The 27,983-nt window shown below is 42.4% G+C and overlaps 1 protein-coding gene across 4 annotated transcripts in view; it reads right to left on the reverse strand.

The window, feature by feature from the left end:
• Positions 1 to 27,983, reverse strand: part of rbms3 (RNA binding motif, single stranded interacting protein) — a 297,035-nt gene that overhangs the window by 48,516 nt on the left and 220,536 nt on the right. For all 4 annotated transcript variants that reach the window (XM_065470606.1, XM_065470605.1, XM_065470603.1 and 1 more), the window contains 2 exons: positions 26,556 to 26,713; positions 20,923 to 21,002 (listed from right to left, as the gene is read on the reverse strand). In XM_065470606.1, coding sequence (XP_065326678.1) covers positions 20,923 to 21,002; positions 26,556 to 26,713 — 238 coding nt within the window. The remainder of the gene's footprint in view (positions 1 to 20,922; positions 21,003 to 26,555; positions 26,714 to 27,983) is intronic.

Below are 27,983 nucleotides of genomic sequence, written 5' to 3' on the forward strand. Positions count from 1 at the left end.
TCTCTCACTCCCTTTCTTTTTCTCTCTCTTTCTTTCTTCTGTCCATCCATCCATCCATCCATCCACTGCAGAGCACTGAATCCAGACCAAATTTAGACAAATAAACAAAGCTGATGGATGAGACGACCTCCATGTAGGTCTGGCACTGAGTCAGTCTCTAACAGCGCAGACAACTCAAATCGACTGAAACCATCTCATGGTAATGGGAATACAAAATGCAATTGCCAAGGAATATGCAGAAATCAATGCGAAATGATCTAACAGAAAGGTGAACAATACTCTGCTTAAACACTGAGGTGTAATTATTTTAGCAGCTGAAAATATGGGTTGAATATAATTGCACTTCAAGTACTGACTCTGGATTAATCTGCTTTTGCATTAAATTTGAGAGCCACAAGTGCAGTGCAGCACCAAACAGGAGGAGGGGTTTCCAGCTGCTCGCTGACTCCTGGGAGACGAGCTCTGATGTACCGGTGTAACGAGAACTTCATTTTAGCTTAATCAGCTAATTCCACTTGCTATTCCCAACACTAAGGTTGCCATGGTGAGTAAATAAATTACTAGAAACAACAAGTGCAGACAGAAGTTTGTGAGTGAGTGAGTCGAAGTTATGCTTATGTGTGTTTGCCAGCTCTAATGAATGGCTCACAATCCTGCATCCATATATTGAAATAACATTTATACAGGCAGACAGTCCCCACTGCATTCTGTCCAAATGGCATAGTTGAGTGCTTCTGGGTCCTGCAGTCAGCTGCAATGTTTAAGTGGTGGTGGCAGATGTTTCTAATGTTAAAGCCACACAAGCTGCTCTACGCTGCCAACATCTTTGTTTCTGCAGTAGGTCTCAATATCACTACAAACTTTATACAGCTGGCCAGGGTGGCAATTACAGTAAAAGTGGCCACAAAAACATAAGAGCAGGGTCTGAGATTAAAATGACTATTTGTAGAGTGGATCTGAAATAAGATCCAAGAAAATATGCACCAGGCAACTTAAGCCAGTACTTCAGATAGATAAATCTATAAGTGGGAAAAATAGACTTTGGTGTTAAGGATATTGATGATGTGTTGTACTCTTCAAAAAGCTACATCACTTGTTCCCCACTGAACTGATGAAGCAAGCTTTGGAAGAACAGACTAGATTTATTTTTCAAATAATTTATAATATGCATGAGAATCTTCTGGGTCTGGGTTTTTAAAGATAAAGTTCACCCCCAAATTTTCCACTGGCCCGTATTGCCATCTAAACTGACTTTGTATGAGATGCCCAGCTTTGGAGACATCGGCTGCTGTGATGTCTACCTTTTCTTGGCTATAATGTATGGCACTCAAAGCACTAGTAAGCCGGTGTGAGAAGTTTCATAGAACTTTCAATGAATTCTTCTTTAGTTTTTGCATCTGCCAATCAAAACTATCTAGCAACGAACTAACATTACAGCTCAGATGAAGAAGAATGTCATTAATGTTTACATTGCAGGTAGGCTACAGTCCCACGGGCCTAGTGACTGACTAGCAACCATTTGGCAACCAATGACTGTGAGGGAGAAATGTGTATTGCCTGACTAGATGTGAGTGGTTGCTGGCAATCGCTATAAAACTGAATGCTACAGGCACATTTGCACAGGTCTAGAGACTGGTCAGCAACCACCTAGAAACCAAGTGCCATAAAATCAGTCACAATGAAGTGCACAATGTTGCACGGAAAACCTCTTTGATTTACTTTGGTTGGTTAGTTATGAGTCATCAGTAGTTTGTATGGAAGATACAGACTTGTCTGCAAATACTTTCAAACTACTTGCGAAGGAGTGTTGAAAATGTGCAACATGCGAGACCGTTTGTCTGCAAAGTAAAAGTTGCACCATTTGAAATGTGTTGATTTCAAAGGCACAACTTTTGCTTTAAAGGTGAATGCTCTCCGTTTTTAGTTAGCATCATAATTTTCCAAGTTTTGCTACAGCTTAGAGAGTAAATGGTGAGTTTCTGCAGACATTAGTTGGCATCTTCTATGCAAACTACGGGTGACTCTGGCAATCTGCAAGTGACCAAAGCAATCAGAAAGTTGTGGTTTAGGAACCTCTCTGTGTCACCAGCAACCACTTTCCAGCTGGTTTGGGAATACACATTTTTCCCTCACAATCGGTGGTTGCCAACCATTCTCTATGCTGGTTAACTCTTCAGTCACACTGTTGCTGGGTGTAGTTTTGGAATTTTCTGGAATAAACTGTTCACAACAAAGATTTCTGGATTTCACTAAGTGGGTCATGATTTTTTGAAAGACATTTCAACAACATTTTTAAAATGTATTATTTGGTACTTCTGGCACCATGTGACAATTACTATTTAAGTTTATTATATTCAAGAGAAGAAGAAGACATCTGGGATAACTTTAACACTGGGCTTCACAGTTTAAAATATTTTAGATGGATCGACAACACTACAAGCCTCAGGTCAAATATGCACAATTGATTTTAGGGTGAACTTTCCCTTTAAAGGTTATATAGTTATATCGGGATAATAATTCTTTATTAAAACTTTCAGAAAAAGATAAACAATAGCATTAAAATATTGACCCAGCCTAAAAATGAACATTTTAGGGACTTAAAAAATAAGCCTTCACTGGCTTGACCTTGTGGTGTGAAACAAGTTCTGGCCTGTGAAACTGCCCTTTTTTGGCTGTGGCAGAAGGACACAAGAATAGTTGTTGCCGGACTTTGCCTGTGGGGGTTGACTTGTGCTTCTACGCTCTGTGTCACTGCCTGTGTGGGCAGACAGCGAAACTAGCTCTGTCCCTGTTAGCAGAGTATTATAACACTGCCAACGCCTCCAGTGACCCGTGAAAACTCCCATCTATAGAGATGAATCATACAGCGCTTTGTAATTCAACTGAACTGCCCATCTACCAGACCTACAGCAAATATTTCTCAGTATATATGACACTGGATCAGAATCAGAATAAATCAACTTTAAGCTCTGACAGTACGCCTTAAAATGTATCATGTACTCTATTGTTCTGTGAGGGGAGGTTTGAGTCTCTTGTGAAGGCTTCATCACTTATATCTAGCATTAAACCTGAATGCATATTAGCATCTTACTCAGCTTTACACACCTTCCACGTTATCATATACAGCAAAATGTAGGTTTATTTATCAAGGCGAGGTTTTGCTGAGCGGGTTATTTTTCAGCACTTCTCTGCTTGACATTCACAAAGTTACTCAAATTCACACTAGGAGTGCATTACAAACAGTCCTCTATTATTGGGTAGTATAAAACTCTGAAGAAATAGTGGATGCTGGGTGTTTTTTTTAAATAACATCTTGCCTCTCTCGGAGAATTTCCCTGGTGGTCCACAGACCCAAACTTCTGGTTCTCTTTATTATAAGCTTATATAACCTTTAGGTTAGCGTGCTTGAGAATTGCTAACAACATTTGAACATAAGCAGAAAATATGCTGCAAATGAAAGAGAGTCACATCAGTTAGAGTAGCACACAAAAGGCAGTGTGTCTGTTAACTAGGTTTCCACCGTAGGGGCTTCCAGTAACAACGGTATGGACAGGAAAGAAAATGAAATTACAGCACAATAAATGAATTATCAATAAAAAGCCTCAATACTGTATCTGAGGGAGGATCAATATGCCAGAGCCGGGCTGCAATGTGGGCCCAGGGCTGCGGGTAGCCAGATCAATAATGTCACTGGGGGTGATTGACGATCAATGCTACCAGTGACATTGATTTATGATCGATGAAAGAAGGGCACCGACTAATAAGGGGGGAAAGGGTGGAGGGGAAGTGTGCATGGGGGATTCCATAGAGTCCCCTTTACTGTAACTGATTGGGGATCGATGAAGAGTGGCACCGCGGCTGATTAGGGATCAGGTCGGTCTCGAGCAGAGGAAGGCGGCTATGTGTGAGAGCATTTGGTTGGTTGCGTGGAGACCGGCTTGTCTGAGCTGAGCAGAGCTGCAGAGACTGTAATTAAAGCTGTGCTGAAAGGAGCTTTCCACTGTTTGATAGAAGCTGCAGGTGCAGCTCTCTTTGCTCTTTCACTTTCAAAAGAGCAGCCATGCACACACACCCACACGCGTATAGTGTACACTCTTTTATGCTCACTCAGAAACATACAGAACACACACAAACCCAAAGACGGCGCAGGAAGATCTGCACTGTTTTCTTCCACCCCACCCTCGCAGAAATCTGTCACCATCCACTGACATCCTCTCTCTATTCTGGCTCGTTTTCAGCCATGTTTAAGAAATTATCACTGCTTTTAGAATCTTCCAACTAACCCAAATGACTTAAGCATCACTACTGAAAGGAATGAATTAAAAGTAAAGAAATAAAGAAATCTTTACTTCTTTATCGTCTTTCATTTCATTAGCTAACTTGTGTTAGATTTGACCTTTCACATTCAGGTGATACTGGAAGTGAAAGGAGCATATTTTATATTTTACAGTAGCTACAGTAGTCATATTTGCTCCTGATTACTGAGATGAATGGGTCACAGTCATGAGACATAATGCTACATTTATTTAAGCCTTTGACACACTTATGTTGTTATACACTGTACATATTTGTTATACTACACCTACTGTAAATTAAGCGCAAACAGATTTGTTTTCAATAAAAAGGAAACAACAAAAACAGTTACAGTATGGAGAGCTGGCTTTATGACTTTATCAGCTTGCTATGAATGGAACCGGCTGCTTTAACTCTAGATTACAAAGAGTCGTTGCCATGGCCATGAAACTATTAAATCTAGTTTCTGGTAGATTTTGTATTATTTAACCTCTGTTACACCCTGCACACCAAGATAATTTTTTTAAACTGTGCATTTCTTTTTTATCCGTTTTTTCTTCTTCTTCTTCTTTTTTTTTTTACATTCACTGCTTTTTTTGGTCTTAATAATATAACAGGGGAAGAAAAGTATTCACTGTATAATTAATAATTCTCATAAACAAGAGCGGCCACATATGCGGCACCACAAAGCCAGTTTTCATGAAATTCAAAAGCCACAGTAAGGTCCAAAGTCAGACATGCATAATCTGCGCTTTGTCTCAAAGACCCATGTATGTCTCAACTTCAAACAGTGCATCAGACATTCCCAAGACTCATAATTCATTCATTTCTTAGGTATTCTCTTTGTTCTCAAGTAGCGTTCACACTAATTTTCCTCAGTCTTTCCAAAAAAGTTGCAAAGTGGCATCGTCTTTGGGTTCAACGAATACATCAACCGTTTTCTGAGGAAGCTGCAAAAAGATATTGCATTTACTGATAAGATTTTGATTTTGTATTTGAAGGTCGTTCTACCGAAGTGAATTAAACAGACAAAACAGCACACCTTCTTATTTCTATTGCATTACACAGTGTTTGCTTTGAATATGCTTATTTGATTTTGGCATTAATATGGATATTTTTCTTTAAAGAAACCAAATACCAGCATTTAGAGGCAGATTGTTAAGAAAGAAATGGATCAAACGTAAACCATAATCTGACCCTGCTTCTTTCCTTGTCCATGCTTCACTGTTTTCTCCTCAGTCTTTATATAAAAGAAAAGAAAACACAAACACATATCTCTTTTGAAGAAAATAAAAACACATGAACTCCCATAATAGCTATGCTCTGTCCTCTTTGAGACAGCAATATCAGAACGAGAGAGAAGGGTTGACCTGTGTAGAGCAAGTCTGAGTAAGTCCTTGCCTAAACATCTCAGACGTGATGAAAGGCTTTGTTTTTCTCAGCCTGCGTTAATGGGCCCCAATCGATGTGGGAGAGCTGTGTTTTTTTCCCCTCCACATGTCCTGACCCTTGGGGAAACACAGGGAGGTAATGTGGGAGGGTAGAGATATTGACACACAACGTCGATATCACCAGGGTTCACAAACAGCGGCGCTTACTTCAAGTTGAGGCTGGCTATCAGGGACTCATCAATGCAGCATCAAGAACAGAAGTACAGCGCAGGAAGTGCTGGCAGTTAGTGCAGACTGTAAATTAGCGGTAAGATGCAAAACAAATACTGATGTGAAACTAATGACACTCATCAGTGCTTACGATTCTCCCTTCCAAAACTACCCACCTGTCTCAGACACATACACACACACGCGCAGAGCGATGCATTCACCTCACTGATGCCAAGAATGTGCGGCAGCACAGCACTGCAGCAGAGGCAAGCACATCTCCACACTGGCTCTCATCTGTCACCAACAGCAACTAGCCCGCCAGTCGCCATGATGTGCAGCCTAATTGGGGGAGCTGATGAGGTCTGATGAGGCCAGTACTTATTGAATTCCCTGGCCTATTATATGGATAATGCTGGAGAGGAGCAGCCTCCCTCTCCTTTCCCATTCTCATCCATTCACTGTCCCAGCAGGGAGCTGCCGGCTAATCCTTTCTTGTTTATAATGGCTGAACGAACGAAAGGGATTTGGACACGATTTCCCCTCGCTAGCACACATCTAACACTCCCCAGTGTTGATTTTACCTCATAATGGGTCTATTGGACAAGTTAACCAGATCCCAACACCCAGCTCAACCCTCTTGCCTGTCTTTCTTTTTCCTTTTCCTTTTCGGGAGGAGAGGCAGGGACATTGTTGAATAATTAGACTTTGAAATAAATGTTCTTTTCTTTTTCAAAAGCAATTATCAAACATTCAGTATGTGGCTGTACAGTATTCAGCGGTTTATAATGCATGCGTGGGACAAAAAAAGAGAGAGAGAGAGAGAGAGAGAGAAGAAGTGTCAAACAGTGCAGCGGAGAAAAGGGGAAAAAAAGCAGAGGAAGGCAGAAGTTGGAGAACAGATGGCTAAATGGCAGGACAACAAACTTTTAATTCTGTGCGTCAGACTGGTGAAAGAGATGGAGACCGTGAAGTCGCAGAGGGGTGCCAAGAATACTGCTCAGTATGGGACAGCACATCAAATTCCATTCGAACTGATGAAAACTCTGTGATTAATGCCTTTGCTGCACAGCACTGTAAAGCATCTGAATTTCAAATTTAAAGTTTCTATGGAAGAATTATGCATTTAGGTGGTAGGACATTCATCAGTACCAGCTGTATTATGAGGAGAATCCAATAAAGCACATTTACTCAGATGAAGACTGCGAGAAGAGCAGCAAAGGAGCAAATATCTGACTATTATTCTCAAGTGCAGGTACAATAAGAGAGAGTCGCATGGTTATAGTAAGTGACTCAAACTGTCACTTACTAACTAGATGCGCGCTGTATTTCTGATGTATGCACCCAGCTCTTTGTCTGCCTTACTATTAAAAACAACAAGCTGTTTTAAATCTCTGACATTGTGATCACCTGGCAAATATTGTGTTGGTTCCCCCTTTTGCTGCCAAAACAGCCCTGACCCACTGAGGTTCCACTAGACCCCTGGCACCGAGATGTTAGCATCAGATTCTTTATGGAACGGGTAATTAATTGGCAGAACTGTAGATTCTGACCAGTTTATTGAATAATCTGAAACTCTTGAAAAAGAGTTTATCAATGCAATTACCTCAGCAACAGATTCTGTAAGGTGTGGTCTCCATGGATTGGAGTTGTTTGTCCAACACATCCCACAGATGCTCAATTGGATTGAGATCTGTAGGATTCAGATGAAAACACCTCAAACTCGTTGTTTTGCTCCTCAAACCATTGATGAACCTTTTTTGCTTTGTGGCAGGGTGCATTATCAGGCTGAAAGAGGCCACAGCAATCAGGGAAAGAGTGTAGACGGTCTGCAACAATGCTTTGGTAGGTGGTACATGTCAAAGTAACATCCAAATAGATGGCAGGACCCAAGGTGTTCCAGCAGAACATTGCCCAAAGCATTTCACTGCCTCTGCCAACTGGCTTTTCCCCATAGTTAACAGCAAGTAAGTGATGCATATGCACCCTTCCATGTACATGATGTAAAAGAAAATTTAATTCACCAAACCAGGCCTCCTTCTTCCACTGCTATATGGTCCAGTTCTAATATTCATGTGCCCATCGTTGGGACTTTCGGTGTTGTACAGGGATCAGCACAGGCACCTAGACTGGCCTGCAGCTAAGCAGCCCCATACACAACAAACTGTGATGCAATGTGTACTCAGACACCCTTCTATCAGAACCACCATGAACTTTTTTCCACAATTCTGTCCATATAGTTGTATAAAAAAAGAAAACAAAAACCCAAACCACAGATCAGTTACATTCGATACTTTACCCTTAACAAAACAAACCATACACACCTTCCACTGTCTTACTAGTCCACTGAGTACACAGTGCTATCGAGAAAAACAAAAGGCCATATTTATAGGGGTCAGTTGTTGCGGCCTTATAGATCAGGGACCATACTGACGAGGAGGGCCATTAAGGCAGCAACATTTAAAAGCTTACATGGAGAAGGTACAACCTGGAGTTCACTAGGGGCACAGCAAATCAATATTAGCTCGACTTAGAAATCTGCTGTATAATCCTTGATCTCCAAGGCCATTTGCTTTGCTGCCTGAAATTGGATACACCCTGACTGCACACCCCCACCCGCCCGCTACGCAAAGCCCGCTGTGCGCTCCACAAATAAGACATCCTGAAAAATTGATCTGGATGCATCTGTAGCAAGATTACGTCTAGGGCTAAGAGAGAGATATGACTAGCTCGAGGTAATTGATAAAAATGCGCGTCTATGTGTAAGAGGATCATGATGGGGCCTGGCGAATGTGGCAGCATTATCATAGCCACATCACTACCATCTAGAAGACTGCTGCAGCAACATCTCAACAAATATTAAGAGCTGGTAAAAGACCGATATTGAAAAATACTTTTATACACTCTATACTGTAGGTATGATTAACAATGACATAAGGATAATAGGTTTTCTTTGTTTATTTTGCCTGAAAGCAATGATGCCTTTTGTGGAGTAATACATTTTCTTTGACAAATGACCTGAGTAGCACATAATGGAATGGCTTTGTTTGATTTATTTTTATACAACCATATTTGTCCATTTTAAACATACCTGTGACATTTTATTCACCAAAAATTGTTTAGATTTCTCTAAATCCGTCTTTCCTTGCAGCCAAGGTCCCCATCTTTTCTCCAACAGGCAGTTTCAGAGGCAATTTATGTAAAACTTGCATTATTCATGACCACCTACTCCAATTGGCTGCATTCACTTCCAGCCAATCGGAATATTACCTAATGGATAATGGAAATTTCCTCATGTGGCGTCTCTACCCCCAGAGTAATGGCTACAGCTAGAGACCACATATAGGGGGGTCTATGAACCAATCTAAACTGTGCAGTTGCACAGTTGAGACTGTAGCCACTTTCACACACGCGCTGCAGCCCTCTTAAACTTTTCCAACATTTTCCAGCAAAGCTGTATGCGCGAACACAAATGACCTACTCAGTGGGATCGAACATTAAACTGCCCTAACCCTACCAGCTCCCTCGAACAGATTCAATGTCCGTTTGCTCCAATGTGAAAACAGAACAGGTAACTGTCCTGAGAAACTGACAGTAGTACCATCTCCCGAATGCACAATTAAGCCAGAAACCTAATCTAAACCATTTACAGTGGTATAAATACATCTAGTCCCGACTAGCTGCACCTGACTCGTGTAAGAACTGTTGCTAGCCAGGATTCAGCACTACTTCCCGATTACAGAAGGAAGATTGTCTCCAAAGATGAATATCAGCCATCAAGGGCATATTTCATTTAAATTCCTTGGGAGATGAAGGAACAATTACTGCTCCCTCTTAATACAGGAATTTCCAAATACGAAATTACAAAATAACTCAGATCAAAAAGATAATATAGCAGATTTATGACACACCAGCCCACTGATTTCAAACACATGGAGGAGCCTCTGAATAAATTGTTATTTTAGACAGAAAATGGCAAGAGAGAGCAGATCAGCGACCTTGCCTAGCTTTATCGAATGTCTCCTCAAATAGATTTAAGGCAACTAACAATATGACCAGACATAGCTTAAAGTCCAGGTCAGTGTATTTCATTCTCCGCAGTGTTGCAAGCAAAAAACAAATCATTACCGAAAGTAATGAAAGACAGACGGGCTTATGGCAGCTGGCAAATAATTTTCCAATAACAGTTTTGTGATATTTATTCAATATTATAGCGCTACACATTTATGTGGGAGGTAACTTTTTCTTGAACTTTTACAGCAAACTCTGAATGTTTTCGCCCCTCTTAAACGTTTTGCTATCAGACTCTTTCTCGTGCCTCCTGGCAGGTGAAACAAAACAAACAAAACATTCCTCTTCAAGAAAGAAGCAAAAAAACACCACTTACAGTACTTACTGCTGTGCAACAAGCACGACATAAAAAGTGAGATTTGTAGGCAGGGTATATCATTTCCACTGTTACTGTGGGCTGCATGATTTTTATTCCCATGGCAGTGTGTATTGTTAGAGTGGCAGTTGTTGGACTCTCTGAGGCCTTTAAGCTCACTGTTTTCCCTCTATTACTTGTGCCCGGTGGGGGCACAGACAGTTGTAGCGAGATGCGGCGCAGCGCAGCAGGGTGGTCCCCAGATACCACAGATTCATACTTTCCACCTGACGCACAGGATAGAGAGAACAGAGAGCTGGCAATTACCAGACTCCTCTCTCTATATATACTGCAATCCTGGCCAGCTCCGCTCTGCTGTACTCCACTCTGAAGGCTGTCTCAGGGCCAAGCTGGAGGTAATGAAAGCAACACACTCCTAATGGACTATTGATGTGTGTGTATTTGTGAGTGCGCGTGTGTGGACGTATGAGAGGAAGGCAGAGGAAAGAACAAAGGAAGGAAAAAGAAACTGTAAGAAATCATTCTGCTGGCATTTTCATCCACTTTCCTTTTGTGCGTTGTCTGTGTCGATGTTTTTGCCGTGGCAAAAAGTGAACATTCATGTCTGTGAGCTAACGTAAATCACCTATACGGGCTGAAAAGCAGCAGAATTAAACTGCTAGCGCGTTCCAATAGCATGGCCAAGATGTGTTGCGCTTCCAGCAAGGGAAGCAGAGACAGACAGAGAGACACTGTGTCTGAGACATGAGGTCACTGGGAACCAGGTGTGTTTCCATCGTCCTTCAGCTCAAACACCAACAGGCAGCTCACGTATAAATACACCCATATAGGAAGGAAAAGACACAAATATCCCCGGGTGACAAAAAAAAAAGAAGTGGTAACTCAGACACCTTCACAGTAAATTTCACCAAATACAACATGTCGCACTCCTGCTGATGGTCCACTGGTAGAGCATGTAGGGTGCATTTTTTTAAATGTGTGTGTGTCTCTGCGTGTGTCCCCTAACCTGCTGGCAGGCAATCGGATGAATGAATGGGCGTCCACTCCTAGAGGTCCGGTGGCACAACAGAAATAACTCTGCTGACCACAGTGACCTCTGCCTGTTCCCACACAGTCTGCGTCCTGTTCTAATGGAGGCCCGTGCTCTATTTTGGGGGCAGCAGCTAGATTTATCTCACTGCCCTCTGTGTCCTGGGACGGTGACACTGACGTGGTGTAACTGATGCCTGCTGCTTCTTTTTTTTCCCTGCTTCCCTTACGCAAGCACACACAGGATAAAAATCAGTCAATTCTGGGCACCCAGATGACCCGGGTGTACGTCACTATCTGTATCCATTTTCAAATGTCCCTTAAAGGAAAAAAGGAAAGTTGTAAACCATCGGCTTTGTGTTGTGATACTTCACTGTGATAGTCTGATCTTTCATAAAGACAGGTGCAGGAGATGGAGAGTAGATGAGAACAGAACCAAAGAAAGCAAGCCTGCTGAATTGCTTGCATACCACAGAGACCTTAGAGCATGATTATCCTCCTCAGCAAACTTAATCTTGATTCTGGAGGACGGGCAAGCTGGCCGGAAGGCTATGAGCTCAGTGACCTACTGTATCTGCTGAGAGGCTGAATATTATTCTTTGCAAAAGAAATACGTTGCCTCAGGTCCTGCATTAGATTAAGTTGACTGATGGCTAAAACCAAGAATCTAGGGATCCTTGAATATAATGTGCACATCACAGCACCATCTTCCTAAAGTGGTAGAGATCTCAGTTTGGGTTAGGGAGCAGAAAAAAAAGATAGAGGCTTTTTCTTACGGCAGTAACAGTCTGATTTCAGCGCTTGCCAGTATAATATTTAGAGAATAAACAAATAAGAAATAGTTTCCTGGGTAAGAAACTCAACCACTACTCAGTCTCCCAACTGTGTTCCATTGCACATTCCTAAGTTATAGAAAAAATCAAAGAACTTTGTTTAATAATACATTGACATGACCGCTGTTCTTGGTTGAAGCCTTTAGTAATTTTAGCAACCTACAAAGCAATGCATTTGCATTGAGTTTGCTGCACTTCATCCGTACTTGAAATTGGAAACCCACAGAGGGGGATGACTTAAGATTAAGCCCAAACCACTTAAAAGAGCAGCTCTCTGACTTGAATGCAGCCAGTCTGATAACCTATCAGTCGTGTAGAGGGAACCCGGCTCAAATCCTGCAGCAACGCAATGCAATCTGGCCAATCACATAGGCCTTACTTTTTTCACACAAATGTTGTATTTCTACAGTTTACCTTGCTATAAATTGATTACTATCATGATAAATTTTAAGAGCTGAGCTCCCTGATGTTGCTAAAAGCGACGTTTCTCCACCAAAACTGTCCCGTGGTTTATTTTAATGTACAACTTTTCTCTGGCATAGTCATGCTGATGATTTTTTTTAATGGTCTGCTGTTGGCTTGAAATATCCGACTATCAATCCTTCCAGTCATGGAGCAAAAAGCAAGTTACACACTGGACAGGTCATCACCATATTGTAGGGATAACACGTAGAGAGAAAGAAAGTCATTCACACTTAGATTCACAATTTAGAATAGCCTGTTAATTTAAAATCTACGTCTTTGAACCATGAAAACCTGCACAGGGAGAAGAGCACAGAGAAAGGTCTTAGCGATCTGGGGCTAGAAGCTTCTTACTGTGAGGTCACAGTGCAAACTACTGGGACTGTGACAAACTTGTGACCTGTCCAGAGGTGATGCCCACATCTAACCCTGCCCTGTGACAGCTGGGATAAGCTCCAGTGCCTCGTGTGACCATGATTTGGATAAACAGAAGAAAAATTACGGATGACTGTATCCATTTTATTTCTTCCTCGTTTATTGTTTCAAATTTAGTGTGTGATTATTTCACTCCATCCTGTGGGTTTATGTTTTTGACATTTTTTTTATTATTTAGTTGCTGTTCATACTCACTTTAATTGTTTAAACACACACCGTTACGTTAATCAGGTTTCAGGTTGCTTTTATTTCAGTTTTATATTAACTTTATAATTTTATGACGGCCTCTCCTGTGATAGCGCGTGCTTCGTGCAGCACGTTGTGCTCCCACCGGGGACGAAATGCGCCATTAACAATAAAAGTTTTGCCGCCTTGCTTTAATGTTTAGCAGCTACAATTGTCATTACCAACATCTCTGTCTGCTCGTATGCGTGCACTTTCTCATTACCAAATCTGATACGCTTAAAGACTTGCAAATTTGATTAGGCTTCAAAGAAAGGCCGAGACGTTTCCATTTTAAGCACCACATCGCCAGCACGGCCTTCACCGGCTTATTTTGTAATGAGGTTACATGCTAGAGACGGTATTCTCAGCCATGTTCGCAATAGCTTTCAACCTTGTTGTTACGCCACTTTGATGTTTAACCTACAGAACCTCCAAACTTCTGACACAACTGGCAGCTGCCCACACGGTGAATCCACAGCATAACAGAGAGGCAAATACATCAATGGACAGACTGAACACATGTCAACCAGAGAATAGAGGAAAAATGCTCTTTATAAATAAAAGAAGCCTCAGGTGCTTAGTTTTCCTGCATTAATATTGCGTCCACTCAGCTGTATCTGGTAACATAGATGAGCATTAGGGACGTCTGAGCAGGAGTGTGCGAAGAATAGCAGGCTGAAGGGATGGGTGTACGTGCAGAGGGAGAGCGAGGGATGAAAGACAGTGGCGGCAGGGCAGATAAGAGAGGGAGGGAGCCATGAGAGAGAGTATAAAAGCAAGGGCAACAAAAAGTGCAAGGAGAGGTGTGAGCGGGGTGAGAGGGAGGAAAATAGAAGGGGATCAACATCGCGGACAGCTGGGCCAGGGTCGCGGCGGTCAAGCTCAGGAAGCGGTCGTACAGTCAATGTCATCCTTTCATCTCGTCTGCTGGAGATGCAGCAGCCTAAACTTTACTCAAATTTAACCTTCCAAAAAGCACAGGTTGATCCAACTCTCATTCCTTTCTCTTCTGCTTCATGCACCACCCATCACTTTCTTCCCCCTCTGCCCTTCCCCATCTGTTCTCTTTTATCTTCTTCGCTTATTCCTGTCACATTTCCAAAGCTCCTAATCTATTCCTTTCCATTGTGCTCCTGCTATATTTCTCTCTATTACTCTCCATTGTTGGGTGGGTGGGTGTGGGGGGGTTCTCCTCGTGGTAACTCTCCTTCATTTTGTCTCCATCCACATTAGATGCGGTTGAGTGGAGAGCAAAGTCAATCGTTCCTGCCTGAACCCCTCCAGGAGTCGGAGCTACCTCCTCTCTGCCTAAACAAACTTTGAAGCCAATCAAAGGGCTTATATCATTTTCAGTGGAAGGGAACAGCAGCAGGTGAATACTTTATATTTCAGTGACAGATCCACTCGGAGCAGCTCCGCTCTCCTCCTCCTGCCTGCTAACCGTTGGCTTTGCTCATGAATGATACAGTTCAGTGGCAAAACAAACAAAGCGTGACAAATCCAGATTATTGTCTGTAGGCGAGATAAGGTTATAATGAGAAAGTGCATCGGGGGAAATTGATCCTTTTTTCAGGAAGCTGTCTGATTTACTGGGCATGCCAATAATAACTTCCTGTGTGTCCCGCCTCTAATGGGAGGAGGGTGAAGTCAGAGGTGGGGGTGGAAGGTTCATGCTAAGAGGACAGATTTCATTATGATGCAATATCCCGAGGAAAGCACTGAGGTTTTGTGGCCACTTATTATCTGTGGCGGAGTATATTGAAAAGCTGTCTGATTGCCATTGAGGATCACATACAGAGACAGAACTATGGCTGGCTCGCACTGAGTGACAGCAGAAGCACTAAATGAATCATCAATACATAATGGATTTGACCTTTTTGTTTCTGACGAAAAAACGAGGAAGGACAACAACAGCTACAAAAAAAAAATTCACAGAACACAAACTACACATGACTCGCAGATGCATCATGGGAAACGCGTGCGCTCACGTACTTGGAAAGGCAGCCATGTCTGAGACGTCCTGACAGCCAAGTCGCCAACCTACTTGGCTGCACGTTAAATCTACACGCCATAGGGGAGAGAGAGATGAGGCCCGCCGACAGGCCAGTTATTAGCCAGGGGAATGTGGGAGGGATGGCAGAAATTAACATAGATTACTCAAGTATGACTGACAGTTTCAGAAGGGCTTTTTGTGACTTACCAAGTGATTTGGGACTTGCCTTAATTCAGTGAGGGATGTTTTAATACCGTGGGCTGTCTCTGCTATCTTGGCACTGTTGCCTTGGTGAGGATGCCAACAGGGAGGAATTTTTTTTCCGCTGCAACTGCCCCCCACCCCCACCCACCCCCAGCAACAATTCCCCCAACCTCAGCTGCACAGGCCTTGTGATCCGCACATAATGATGGAAAGTGTTGGTGGGGCAGCACTTTTTTGGCCTGTCTTTACTATATTTTATTTAACAGGTGGTTGGCAAAGAGTGCACCCTGTATATTCTGTCTGGTGTTATCCTGACAGATGTAGTGTTTTTTATAAAACCCTGGGTGTTATTTAGATCTCTGGCAGAACAGACAAATTATCAAACTGGTTATCTGATCAGTATTCTGAAAGACACAACAATAACCATTTTCGAGGGTGGGGAAAGCACTGGCACTCACAACAAGTGTCCTTGAAGAATATGGCTTTTACTGTAGGCCTAAATTAACCTCTTCTGTATAACAGAGCACTGTGACTGACAGAGTAAGTGAGGCAAAGTGAGAGTTTGGACAGAGAAAGACAGAGACTAGTGGAAATTGCAAAAACAGAGAGGGAGAGAAAAATGCCAGCGTTCTGTTAAAAAAAAGAAAGGAAAAGAAAAAAGAAAAGAAAAGAAAAAGCTTGTACATATTGCATGTTTCCGCTTGGTTCCATCTCCCAAGGCCACTGTGGCTGCTTCCTGATGTGGTTTTCATTATTTATCCAGCATCCATTGGACAATATTGGAGCCGACTCGCAGCTCTGCTGCCATATTGGCAGAAAGACAACGGAGCGAGCGGTACCAGCGGAAGTGAAAAGGAAGAAGCTGCAGTGTTACTGCACATTCAGTCTGGACTGAATCTCTGTTTGCACAGTTAGACGTCCAAGCGAATGTTAGATTCATCAAAGTCTGGCGCTGCCCTTTTCTGATGCTCAACACTACTTGCACGTAACCTCATTGCTTATTTAACTACGGTTTGATTGCTGACTCTAAAATTAAGTTAAAAAACATAAAGAGACAATTCAGTGGAGCAGGTTATCAATTTTCTTTCTGCCTTTGCCGCCACACAGTAAGGTATGTACATGTTATTACTCACCTGCCAAAAAACAAACAATGGCTAATGTATCTCTGGTCTGAATTACATTTACCATAGGGTGTCATCTCTAAGCTGTTTAATGCATTGTGGGACGAAGGGCTTTAATCAGCGAGGCTCAGTGGAGCCAGCGGATTAAATCACTTTTTATCTGCGCTTCCTTTGACTTTCCCAGTGCTCAGGGTTGCAGTGTAAATCATAATGCGTCCCTGTTGGGCTCACTTCAGTATAGTTTATAGCTGTAGTCACATTTCATAAATTCCATTTATTTTGTTTATTGAGTAAATCCACATCCACTAAAAACAAGGATAACTCTTTATTCTCACCTCCAACTTAAAAGTTGACCATTTCTCAGAAAAGGAGGAGATCGTGCTCGCATGATTCAATCCATCGATTTCTGCGTGCAGCCAGAAATCACATGTTCATTTATATGTGCAGCATCAGCTGGAAGCATCCGAGAATGTACGCGTGTCAATATTTGAAACGACACACGGTATGGATATTTTGGGCGCAAAGGACATGTTCTTTATCTGTGTGCATGCGTCGTGTATGAGTTTATATTTGTGTGCATGTATACAGTATGCACGCTCACCGCCGACCACAGCGACAGGGAGAGCGGCTGCCGCATTGCACAGAATAGCTAAACAGCTGTGGTGCTCCATCAGGGCTATCGATCATGTCCCTCTCTCTGAATCACAATCAGACGTGGGCAGAGCAGAGCGGCTAGAGCAGGCCTCGGTGACTGGTTTGTTGGACGACTGCTATGCACCTCTCATATCAACCAGGCCTCACCAAACAAACCTGACCTGGACTGCTGATTAGATGCATCTATATGCGAGTACTGTGGTACGCATTTCTGTAGAACTTGCTGGAACACACACACACACGAATATTCGCTTCAAGTTCTCAGAATGCAACGTGTCTTCTCGCAATTGACATTTACTGCAGACAGAAATAAAGCACTAGCTCTTGTTTAACGCACTTCTAAATCATCTCTGATCAAAATGAGCATTCAGAGAGGATGGCATTACCAAGGATCAAAAAATGAGTTCATTTGTGTATCTATGTAGCGCATGTAGTTGGATCTCATAGAAAATTACATAGAATTTCATTAGAAAACCTAATGGGAAGAAAAGGGAAGCTGTTAAGTATCATTAGTTGCCATCTGCTATCATATTTTCACACTGTAGATCAACTCAATATCTCATGTAATCACAAGGAAGTCAGATGTTATTACATTAAAATTTAAGCAGGAAGTGTATGGACTCAGTCTATGGCGCTATTAGCTGCCATCTGTTAGCATCTCCACAATTCCTCCTCTCTGCGTTGGTCTGTTATCAGCAACTCACGGTTAACTTCCTGCCAACATGGTGACTTCCTTTTGGTTTGTTTTCCCATGGTCAGTTGAATTGACCAGATGACCTGGCACCTGACATCGAGATATTTACTTCCTGGTATGGGACAGCAAGGTTACAACTCAATATCCTTTTTGTATTGGCACTGGACACACCTGGGTGGAGGTAGGCAGCTATTACAATCCCCAATTGCACATATGCACGCATACACTCACCCTCTTACACACACACACGGCCACATCTCTTGACACAGTGTGATTGAGTGGCTAAGCCGGAAATGCAGAGGCTTGTCAGATATCGGCTGGAGAGGATTGGGGGAGTAAGCCTGATGATTGAGAAATGTGTGCGTGTATATATGTATGTGTTGGGAGTGCTACCCTAAATGTGTTGTGTATGCTTGAGAGCATGTTTTAAACACTAAATGGTGGTAAGAGAAAGAAAAAAGAAGTTTCTCATTAGCATTATATGGATGCTGACATTCCACTGAGGTCAAAGTCAGCGGTGCATGGCCATATTTGTGCTTATGTGGTTTGTGCGTGTGTCAAGGCTCACACAGTGTAACAGTCATGGCTGTCACATAAGCATACTCATGCACGCACACACAGACACACACACACACACCCTGCCTGTGCTGCGTGTGGTGGGAGCCCCCCGGGGGGTGCTGCTGAGCTGTCAAAGTAGGATGGATGAAGAAGCTGCCCTGCATAGCAAAGGGCTCTGGGGAAATACCACCAAAATGACACACACACAACCACACACACACACACGCACGGATGCATGCAGGCACCCACACACAGAGACTGTCAGCACACGGTATGTATGTGCACCCATTTGGAAATGCAGAAATTTAAATACACGTGCATGAATGTGAACACGCATAAATTTGAGACCAATACAAATGCAGTGCAAACGCATAACACGTGCACTTTCAGGCAACCCAACACACAAAAATACACTTTTACTAAAGGGCTGTTCGCTCTCCCTCTGTGAGAAACAGAAACAGCCCTAGGGCCCTCAGCAAAGGAACATCTGAGTTTGATAACAGCAAAATGTCCAGAAATCTCCATTTAGGAGACAGCAAGTCAACATGGACTATATCATAGAGGAAAAAAGAACAGCTTCATCTCCACCCCACCCTCATGTGAACTGAAAACTATGGAAAAAGTATAAAATATCACAGGGAGCATTACTCTATCATTATTCATCATCAGAACATCTGAGAGCATCTGCAGCATACCAGCACATCAAACTTGAAAATTCAGCTGCTACCTTATAGGTTTTGTGCAGCTACCATATCAGTGTTACTTACTCTGGTATTTGGAAGGAGGTTATAATTTTTTTAAAAGAAGTCCGACAAGGTTCAAGTATTTGACCTGATCCCCTTTTACACAATTGTCACATCCAAAGAGGAACTTGACTAACAATTCTGACTTGCTTACTCAAGTTTTGGTTGCTATAATCTGGATGCATAGCTTCTCTGACTGCTTGTCGGCTTGTTCCCTTCAGGTTGCGTGGTACCATTTCATCAGATTCCCATTTTCCCGGTGAATTCAGGTGAATATATCGAGCTTGTGACAAAAACTACAAAACTAAAGCCCAAGCTAATAAACCAAAAGCAGCCTTTGGAAGTACTGTATCACCACATATCACAAATGGCAACAACTCGAAGAACAATAAAAGTTCAGGTGTAAAGCAAGGAAAGAGAAGCTTTCATAGACCTTTTAGCAGGGACCATAGCAGCACTGAACCAGAGCAGACCTTGTAAACGTAACCATTCTTAATTCCACAGAAGGATTTCCTCGATCAGGGCGGTAAATCTCCATGCTTGGCACAAGCCTGAACAATCCATTAACAATAATAAAGCCTGAGCGGCAGGGAGATAGACCCTTAAAGGGGAAGGTCAGCCTGATATTACAGCTTTAAAGGTTTCCTATTACGGCTCAACTTCAATATAACCACTCACCTTGCCTTTAATGGCTGCTGGCTATGCAGTGACTGAGCACATACGGAGATTCTAAATCCAGTCTTTCTGAGATATTACTGGATAGAGGAGAGCGATTTATGGGTCTGTTTCTATGCTGCTGGTTGGAGGTGTGAGTGTTAATATAGCTGCCACAGTGGTGAAGGAGATCTCCTCGGGTATCACCCCGTCTGGCCCTCGTGTCCTGCTGGGATACACGGGAGACTCTGCTGCAGCACCTGGTCCCAAAAGTGCTTAAACAGCATTTTTTCTTCATCGTGGCCTTTCCCTCTGACACTTTTTCCCCATATCTTTACTCCCTTCCAACTCACTTTTCTTCCACTGCCACCTCTTGATACTCTCACTCCCCTGGAGACTTGCTTCTTTTTCCAATGCCTTGCCTGCTTACTTGTGGAACTGTGATGCCTCTTTCAGCACCGATACATGGCGAGGTACAATCTCGTCTCTACATCTGTCTCCATTTTGTGCTATTCATTCTTTCACCCATGTTTCCCTGTCTGCTTTCTCCTTGGCCACTGTCTAGGCTGACTGCAGAAAAGAAAGCGATAGGAAGGCGAGAGGACACCGCAACAGAGAGAGCAGGAGCAGAAGAGGAACGAGGGGAGAGTGCAAGCTCTTAAGTAGATTGCGAAGAACAGCACAGAGGCATGAGTGTGAATATTAAGAGGGTTTTCTCCTGCCCGAGAAGTTCCAGCCTGCAGCCTGAGCACCACCAGGGAGAGAGACGGTGACACGGAGTGAGGACGAGAGAGAGCGAGCGAGGAAGAGACCTATAGAACCATCAGCTATTGAGCCAGAACCACGACAGTTAGCTTCAGATGTCAGAAACAGCAGTGTACGCAATCTATCAAGCTGTCCGGGAGATCTGAGATGAGGAATTACCATAAGTGAATTAGAAAGGCAGTTCCTTATTGCAAAATGGTGCCTCCCCCACCCAAAAAAAAGAAAGGGAAGGGGTGATGTGAGAGTAATGTGAAGCAAAAGAGGTGAGACTCACCTGGAATGCCTGGTGGGGTTTTCAGGTATTTTCCATTGAAGTGCTGTATCACTACTTCACATTTCTCTGTAGACTCCATCCTGCAACGACATGCGGCATGTAGGGTTCAATTTAACAATCTGTTTGTAGCAGAAGTTTAAAAGCATAAAACTCTGGAGCCATTAAAAACCTTCCATTTATCATCTGCCCTAAAAGTCTTACAGAATGTGGGAGACGTAACAGTTTGTATTTTGGCAAAATGAACTTTTCTTTATGACACAAAACAGAATGAAAATTGAGCCACTAATTGACAACAAAATGAGAAACGCATTGCTGGTAAACCATAATACATCGAGGCGAGCGTCACCTCAGCCAACAGAGAGCAGTGCTGCAGGTGTTTACATCTTTTTTTTTTGACAACTCAACATCATTTCCATTTTGACTGTAACCCCTGCCACACAGAAGATGGCAGGGTAAATAGTGTCACTGATGACACATTTACAACCATAAAGCATCACCCCCTAAACTGTGTCCTGCTGGCTGTGTAGCATCAGTCTTTTCATACTAATAGTGCAGTGAGACTATCGAGAGCTGATCTGCTGTATCAAGTCACTGGTTACATGAGTCAGAGGTTCATAATGAAATCCAGGGCTTTCAGGCAAAGAGGTGTTTATGCAGTCCTTTTCTGTGCATAACGGAAAAGACAAAGGATAGAAAGTTTTGTAGAGTAGGTGAAAGGCGTGAAAGATGAGGTGGTACAGGAAGGTAGAAATTACATGCTTATAAAAGGCAATTTCAGTGTGAAGATGAGAGAGAACACAGGAAGTTGACTGACTCGTCTCCACTTTTCCAACCAAAGGATCAAAGAGTATATACAGGCCAAGCAGCTGGCCGGCAGGGGGGCTCTGATCTTCACATCACAAGCCTACACACACTAATGTCATACACACATAACATCAAAACACATACGTTTCAAATGCATATGAGTGTTGTTGTTGTTGACATTCTCACACACACACACACGCACACACGCACACACACTCACTCTTCTATCCTTTTACTGCTCTGCAACAATAAACAGATACCTTAAAGAAAATTTGAGCAACTTAAGCTCCAAAGATTTGGAATATAATAGGAGATGTAACCAATATACACACATGCACATATATATTTTCTATGCAATTTTGCATTTCGGAAAACTAATCAGAATCCTTGGTGGGTGTTTCCTAGTAAACGTGACTTATTATTGGCTGAGAGCACTGCATTCATGAATTCTAGACTAGTTGCCTCACAGTGACAACTACAGGGAATTACTGCCCTAGGCTAATAAATTTTACAAGTTGAACACCAGTAAATTAAAACTATTTTTACTCTCACTTTGGCATATTAAAGAAATGATCGTGTGCTTGAGAGCAACTCTTTTGTGTAAAGCTAAGCTAAGGGCTGGGAGACCTTCTTCAGACTTGCTGCTAACCACACTGGGAATCAAAAGTGTGTGGCCAAACCAGGAGAACGGCTATCATAGAGAAGGGCCACACACTTCAGGCATTCGCTGTGTTGCGTTCAGTGTTACAAATCAAAAGCTCCACAGGTGGACACACAACAACAACAAAAGTTTGAAAGACAATTACAATGGCTGTCTCCTCTTTCACCTCCACACAGCTGGCTGCTCATGGCGTGAGGTGGGCGTGAATGTTGGCTGGCTGCTTTCGGAGAGTTACAGCAAATGATCTACAACGCGCACACACACACACACACACACACACACACACACACACACACACTACAGGGTTTCACTCAGTACAGAAAGACTATAAATCCAAAGATGTAAATTAATTGTCAGTTTCTCTTACAAGTTGATATAAGAACAAATAATATCAAAATATTCCTTTAACTTGCAGCTTAACTGTGTGTGCTACAAGAATTTTTAAACACCTTCCATATTACAGCCTACATGAGTAAAATGCTAGGATTTTCTTTTTCAATGTGCAATGGATTTCTTCAATTGTGTTAAGACAGTAACATATTAAAAAGCAAATATCCTTTTGCATGAATTTGCACGATCCGTGTTGTGCATATATTGCAGATTCCCTTATAGAGGCAAAGAAGACATATTAAAATGAGAGAGTTTTTAAATGCAGGCTTGACTGAATGCCATGTCTTTATGGTAATATGCGCTTGGAATGTGCAGAATTCATTGCCTTCCAGATTTTCATGCTTTATTCTCCCTCACCTCCTAAAATACTCATATCATCCTGTCAGCCTCCCCCTTCCCTGTCCTCTGTCTCCCATCCTTCTGCTATCGCTACCTTCATCTTTCTTTCTTCTTCTTCTTCTTTTTTTTTTACCATAGCTTCTTTATCGCGCTCTCCATCTCATCCATCTTACTCCCAGCCCGTCTACACCTTTTCTTTTTGACGTCTCTCTCATTCTTCCCCGTCTTTCAACCTTGGTTATTTCCTCCATCTTTCACCGTTATCCTTCCTCTCTCCTGGCCCATCTCTCTCACTTTTTGTGCCCTCCTTTCCTTCCCACTGTGTCCATCCTTTTCTTTCAACATTATGCCCTATCCACATCAAAATCGTTCTCCCCTTTTCTCCTCCCTACTCCTCTTTTTAGAATATATAATCTTTCACACTTCCTGGCATCATCAATCTCTCACTGACCCTGTATCCTCCCTTTCCCCAGCCCTCACTCTCTTCCTTCTGTTCCACGTGTGTTAGTGAAAGGCCGATATGAACCAACCGATGCAACTCAGCTAACTGCAAAACATAACGAGTTTCTAAAAATGACTTTAATTTATAAAATAATATTCAAAAAGATAAATTAAATTATACACAGCACATTTTCACTCAAAAGAAGCAAAACAAAACAAAAAAACTACTACTAAACTTGAAGTACAAGAGCAGCCAGCTGGTTAATTAATTAATTAATTTTATAAGAAATCATTGTTCTGATTCATTGTTTATTTATCTCTGTTTATATGCTATAGATTTTTTGATATAGGCGCCACATCAGAAAGCTGAAGTGAATATACCGGGAACTGCATACATCGAGTGTTTATGTTTACAACATACGCTGGCAATATGCTCCTAATCCACACCAAACACTGAATCTCAGCACAGTCCTACGAACACGGCAATTACTGCCTCATAATGCTCTCACTTTAGGAGGCAGGCTAGTGACACGGAGAGGATCTGCCTGAAGCACAGCTAACCTCTTTATCGCTTTAACTCTCTTTCGCTCAAGCTTAACAACCTTGTAGTGCTTATGAAATAATGACTTTTGTGGTGTGGACTCCATTATCAAAGCCCAAGCCGTTTTGAGGTTGTTTGCTGGGATGTTTTTGTTGTCCATTTTAAAAGAGACAGGCTTACAATAGCAGCTGGATGCATCCCCCTTCTTCACTGTTTATTTAGCGATTCTCTGACTGAATGTCGAAGCAAAGCTTCTCTTTGTATTTCATTGCACTTTTTAGCCTTCCTACACACAATAACATCTTTCCTTCTTTCTCTCCAGCTGCACAGCAGGAAGGTAAATGGAAAGGATGCAAGTAGACATGAAGTGCATATGGCGGACAGGCTGTTAGACACTCACAGGGAAGCAAACCAGTCAGACTCACTGTCTGCTGGTCAGTCAGGCTTTTGGGGTAACCAGTCAGTCAGAGAGTCAGCCAGGTAGACAGTGAAGCGGGCTGAATTTTCTGTGTGCGCTGCTGGTTAATGGCATCAGGTGCTGCTGTCTGCAATGATTAGTGCTGGGGCTGGAGTAATGGGCTCTGATAACAGTAATGGATCGGCCCACAAACACTTAGCTCAGTTTACTCTCTCTAATGCCCCACACAGCCCAGCCCTCAGCAGCTGTCTGTATGTCTGTCGACACAGCTAATGGGAGTTCTCCAATTCATAAAAAACATTCAATTGTGTTGGTTTTTGTTTGTTTGTTTTTGCTTTGGTTGGATCTTTTTTTTTTTTCACCCTTTTCCCTGACCTGTACTCTCTTTACTCATCACACGCCAATGCTCATGGAAAATTTTAATTCATCTTAGTATTTCTCAGTCTTCTAAAAAGTTTCCTCAATTCCTTCTCTATTCATTCACCTTCTCTTTCTCTGTATATTAACTTCTAAAATTAGCTAGTTTTTACCTGATCATTGCTTCACACTCATGTCTCACCCTCCCTTTCCGTCATGCGTCTTCCTCCTCCCACCGAGAGCTTCTTGAACAGGTGGCCTGTGGCAGGTTGTTGCTGTGCTCTGCTTGTTGGTCTGCAGGAGGCTGTCTACCTGTGTCTCCGTGTGAGAGCTTGCTTTTCAGCGCGTGTTTGCGTGCGTGCACACGAGCATGCACGCGTGCATATTCACAAGTGTGTACGCCTGCGTAAAGGTCTAACTCTGCAGATGCTCATATTGGTGCGCAAGTGTGTGTGTGTGTGTGTTTTTGTGTGTTTGTGCCAGTCTGTCCTGCTGTAACCCCTGGTAATAGAGCAGGGAATAGGAGAGGAGTTCAGCCAGAGCAGGTGATTAAGAAAAATCCCTGCAAGATGGTGGTTCTGTGGCCGTCATTGGCCTCCTCTGGGTAAACAGGGAAGGAATGTGTGGAGAGGAATGAGAGCCTGGTGGCTGCTGTCGAGGACAAGGACAGAACGGTTTATGACTTTGGGGGATTAACAAGCTGAAGTGGAAACTTTTCTAAGTAGAAAAAGAAACAAACTGTTCAGTCATTCAGACTTTGTTTTGGGAAAAATAGCATCCGTTACTATATATACTATTAAATATATATAATACACACGCAAGGATAGGTGGTATCTGTTAATTTTTGAGAATGCACAGCTGAAAGCATTCATTAACTCATATGCAGATGGATGGAAAAACAGGCTTAGAGGAAGAATCAAATCATATTTTCATATTTTCACTGTCTAAAATGAAAAGCATATTTGGGGCTCAGGAGACGTAGCAGCTCGTCTACTAATCAGAAAGTCAGTGGTTTGATCCCAACCTGTATTTCGAACTATGCTCAGGCCAGATACTGAAGCCTGAGTTGCACCTGATGCATCCATCATGTGAGTGTGAGCGTGTGAACATGATGTGCTTAGGCACAGAAAAAAGCACTTGTACAAATATGTTGGTGAATGAGGCCTGTAGTGGATAGTGCTCAAATTCAGTAGAAAAGCGCTACACAAGTACCAGTTCATATTTCAGGCAATGCACAAGCGTGTGCTTGAATGCCAGTACACGTACAATGTACTTTATTAATTTAGTACCAAAAACAAGACATGAGTCATCTCAGGGCACAGCTGAACTAGGGCAGATCTTAATGTGAGCAGTGGGTAAAAATCCTAGTTAGATTTACTCACCACAAGGAACACTCCTCAACCTGTGACAACAGTTGTATAGTGTCTTCTGTGGCTCGGGAGGGAGCTTTGTAAAGTTTTAAAAAATAACCCTGATTACTGTGTGCCAGCAGGCTTATCTTGACTTACTCTTGAGACTTAGCATTTTTAAAATAAAGCCTATTACAAAGTCGAGGTGTGCAGCATAAAGAGAGATGCTACAGAGTTGTATTACAGAAATGATCTGGCTTTTAGAGCTTGGCATACCATTTGTAGGGACTGAAAGGAGGGATATTTAACACTTGATTCATTAACATTGTTTACCTGGCAAAGCCGACTCCTCTGCTGACCCCGTTGGCATCCCTCAGTATCCTTGTGGAGATGACGTGACCCAGAGGCTTCAGCATATTCTCCAGCTCCTGCTCATCCATAGACACTGGCAGGTTGGAGATGTACAGGTTGGTGGGGTCCTGCTCTTGTTGCTGCAGTGCCAGAGATTTCGAGGAGTGAAGAGGAGGGAGAGGTTGGACAGACGGCAAAGAGAAGAAAGGAAAAGAGAAGATGGTATGAGAAATAATGCATCACTATCAATTGCAGAAAATATGAAATAATACATCAGCTTTGGGTCGTGAGGAATCATGCAACGTGTTGCAATACTGCTTACTGTGCAGCCAAATCCAGGCTAAGCTCGCATGACATCTGGCCCTGCTGACACTCACATATTCCACTTAAATGCAATAAAGAAATATAAAAATGTAGCAAACCTACTGGTTCTAAGCATGTGCAAGTATTAGTGCATTCAATGTATTATGATAATTTAACAAGTAGCATGGTGGATATATTCAGAATAGCTTGAATGGCATCTTCTGGGTGTTTCTTTTTAGTGGTCAGGTAAAAAATCAAGAGCAACAGCAAAAGAAAAGCTGTGTATTATACAACAGTGTTTTCAGTGTAGTGCCCAGGGGCTACTGCAAGCTAGGTACGAAAGCACAGCTGGTGCTGGGGTGAGCCCGAGGTAACAGAAAGCCCGCTGAGATCTACAGTAGAACAGCTGGAATCAGCCCCACCAGCCAATCAGTCACTGCCTGTGCCAGGCAAGCCACCAAACTATGCCTCCATCTATATTTCTCTTCCACCAGTCAGTCAGTCTCTCTTAATTAAGCATTAAGCTACATTGTGCTGCCCTTAGTTCTAATCATATATGCTACAGGCAAATTAGCATATACTCTTTCAAATGAACCGAATAACATTCAATCCATCTTCCCAACGTGCAGGTAGCAACAGTCCACTCTAATCAGGCAAACAGTCAGGTCTGATCTGTTTCACACTCATGTCTTTCAACCTTTCATTCAAAAGGCGCTGGGACCATCATGAGTTAATTCCACTACACAGAGGCATGGTCTAAGTTAATAAGAGAATGTGCACTGAAACATTTTAATGACATTTACATGGTCATTGTTGCATCAGTAAAAGGTAAAACTTCCAGTGTTTACCAGAATGTGAAATGTTAAAACAATATCAGTTAATTTTAAAGTCTTATAAACAACAAAAAGAAAAATATTCATCTATTGGAGACGATCCTGTACGCTTCATTTTAAATGTGCATGTGTGATACAATAAATTATAAATTAATTTCCTTCTGATTTGTAAGAGCAGCCTCCCTTGTCAGGTTAGATCAATAATGTGAGCAGTGGAGGAGCTTTAAGCACCATCATGTAAAAAGGCAGTAATAATCTGTGTCATGGTCTACAA

Source organism: Pelmatolapia mariae, linkage group LG22 (assembly GCF_036321145.2).
Source record: "Pelmatolapia mariae isolate MD_Pm_ZW linkage group LG22, Pm_UMD_F_2, whole genome shotgun sequence".
Classification (NCBI taxonomy): Eukaryota; Metazoa; Chordata; class Actinopteri; order Cichliformes; family Cichlidae; genus Pelmatolapia; species Pelmatolapia mariae.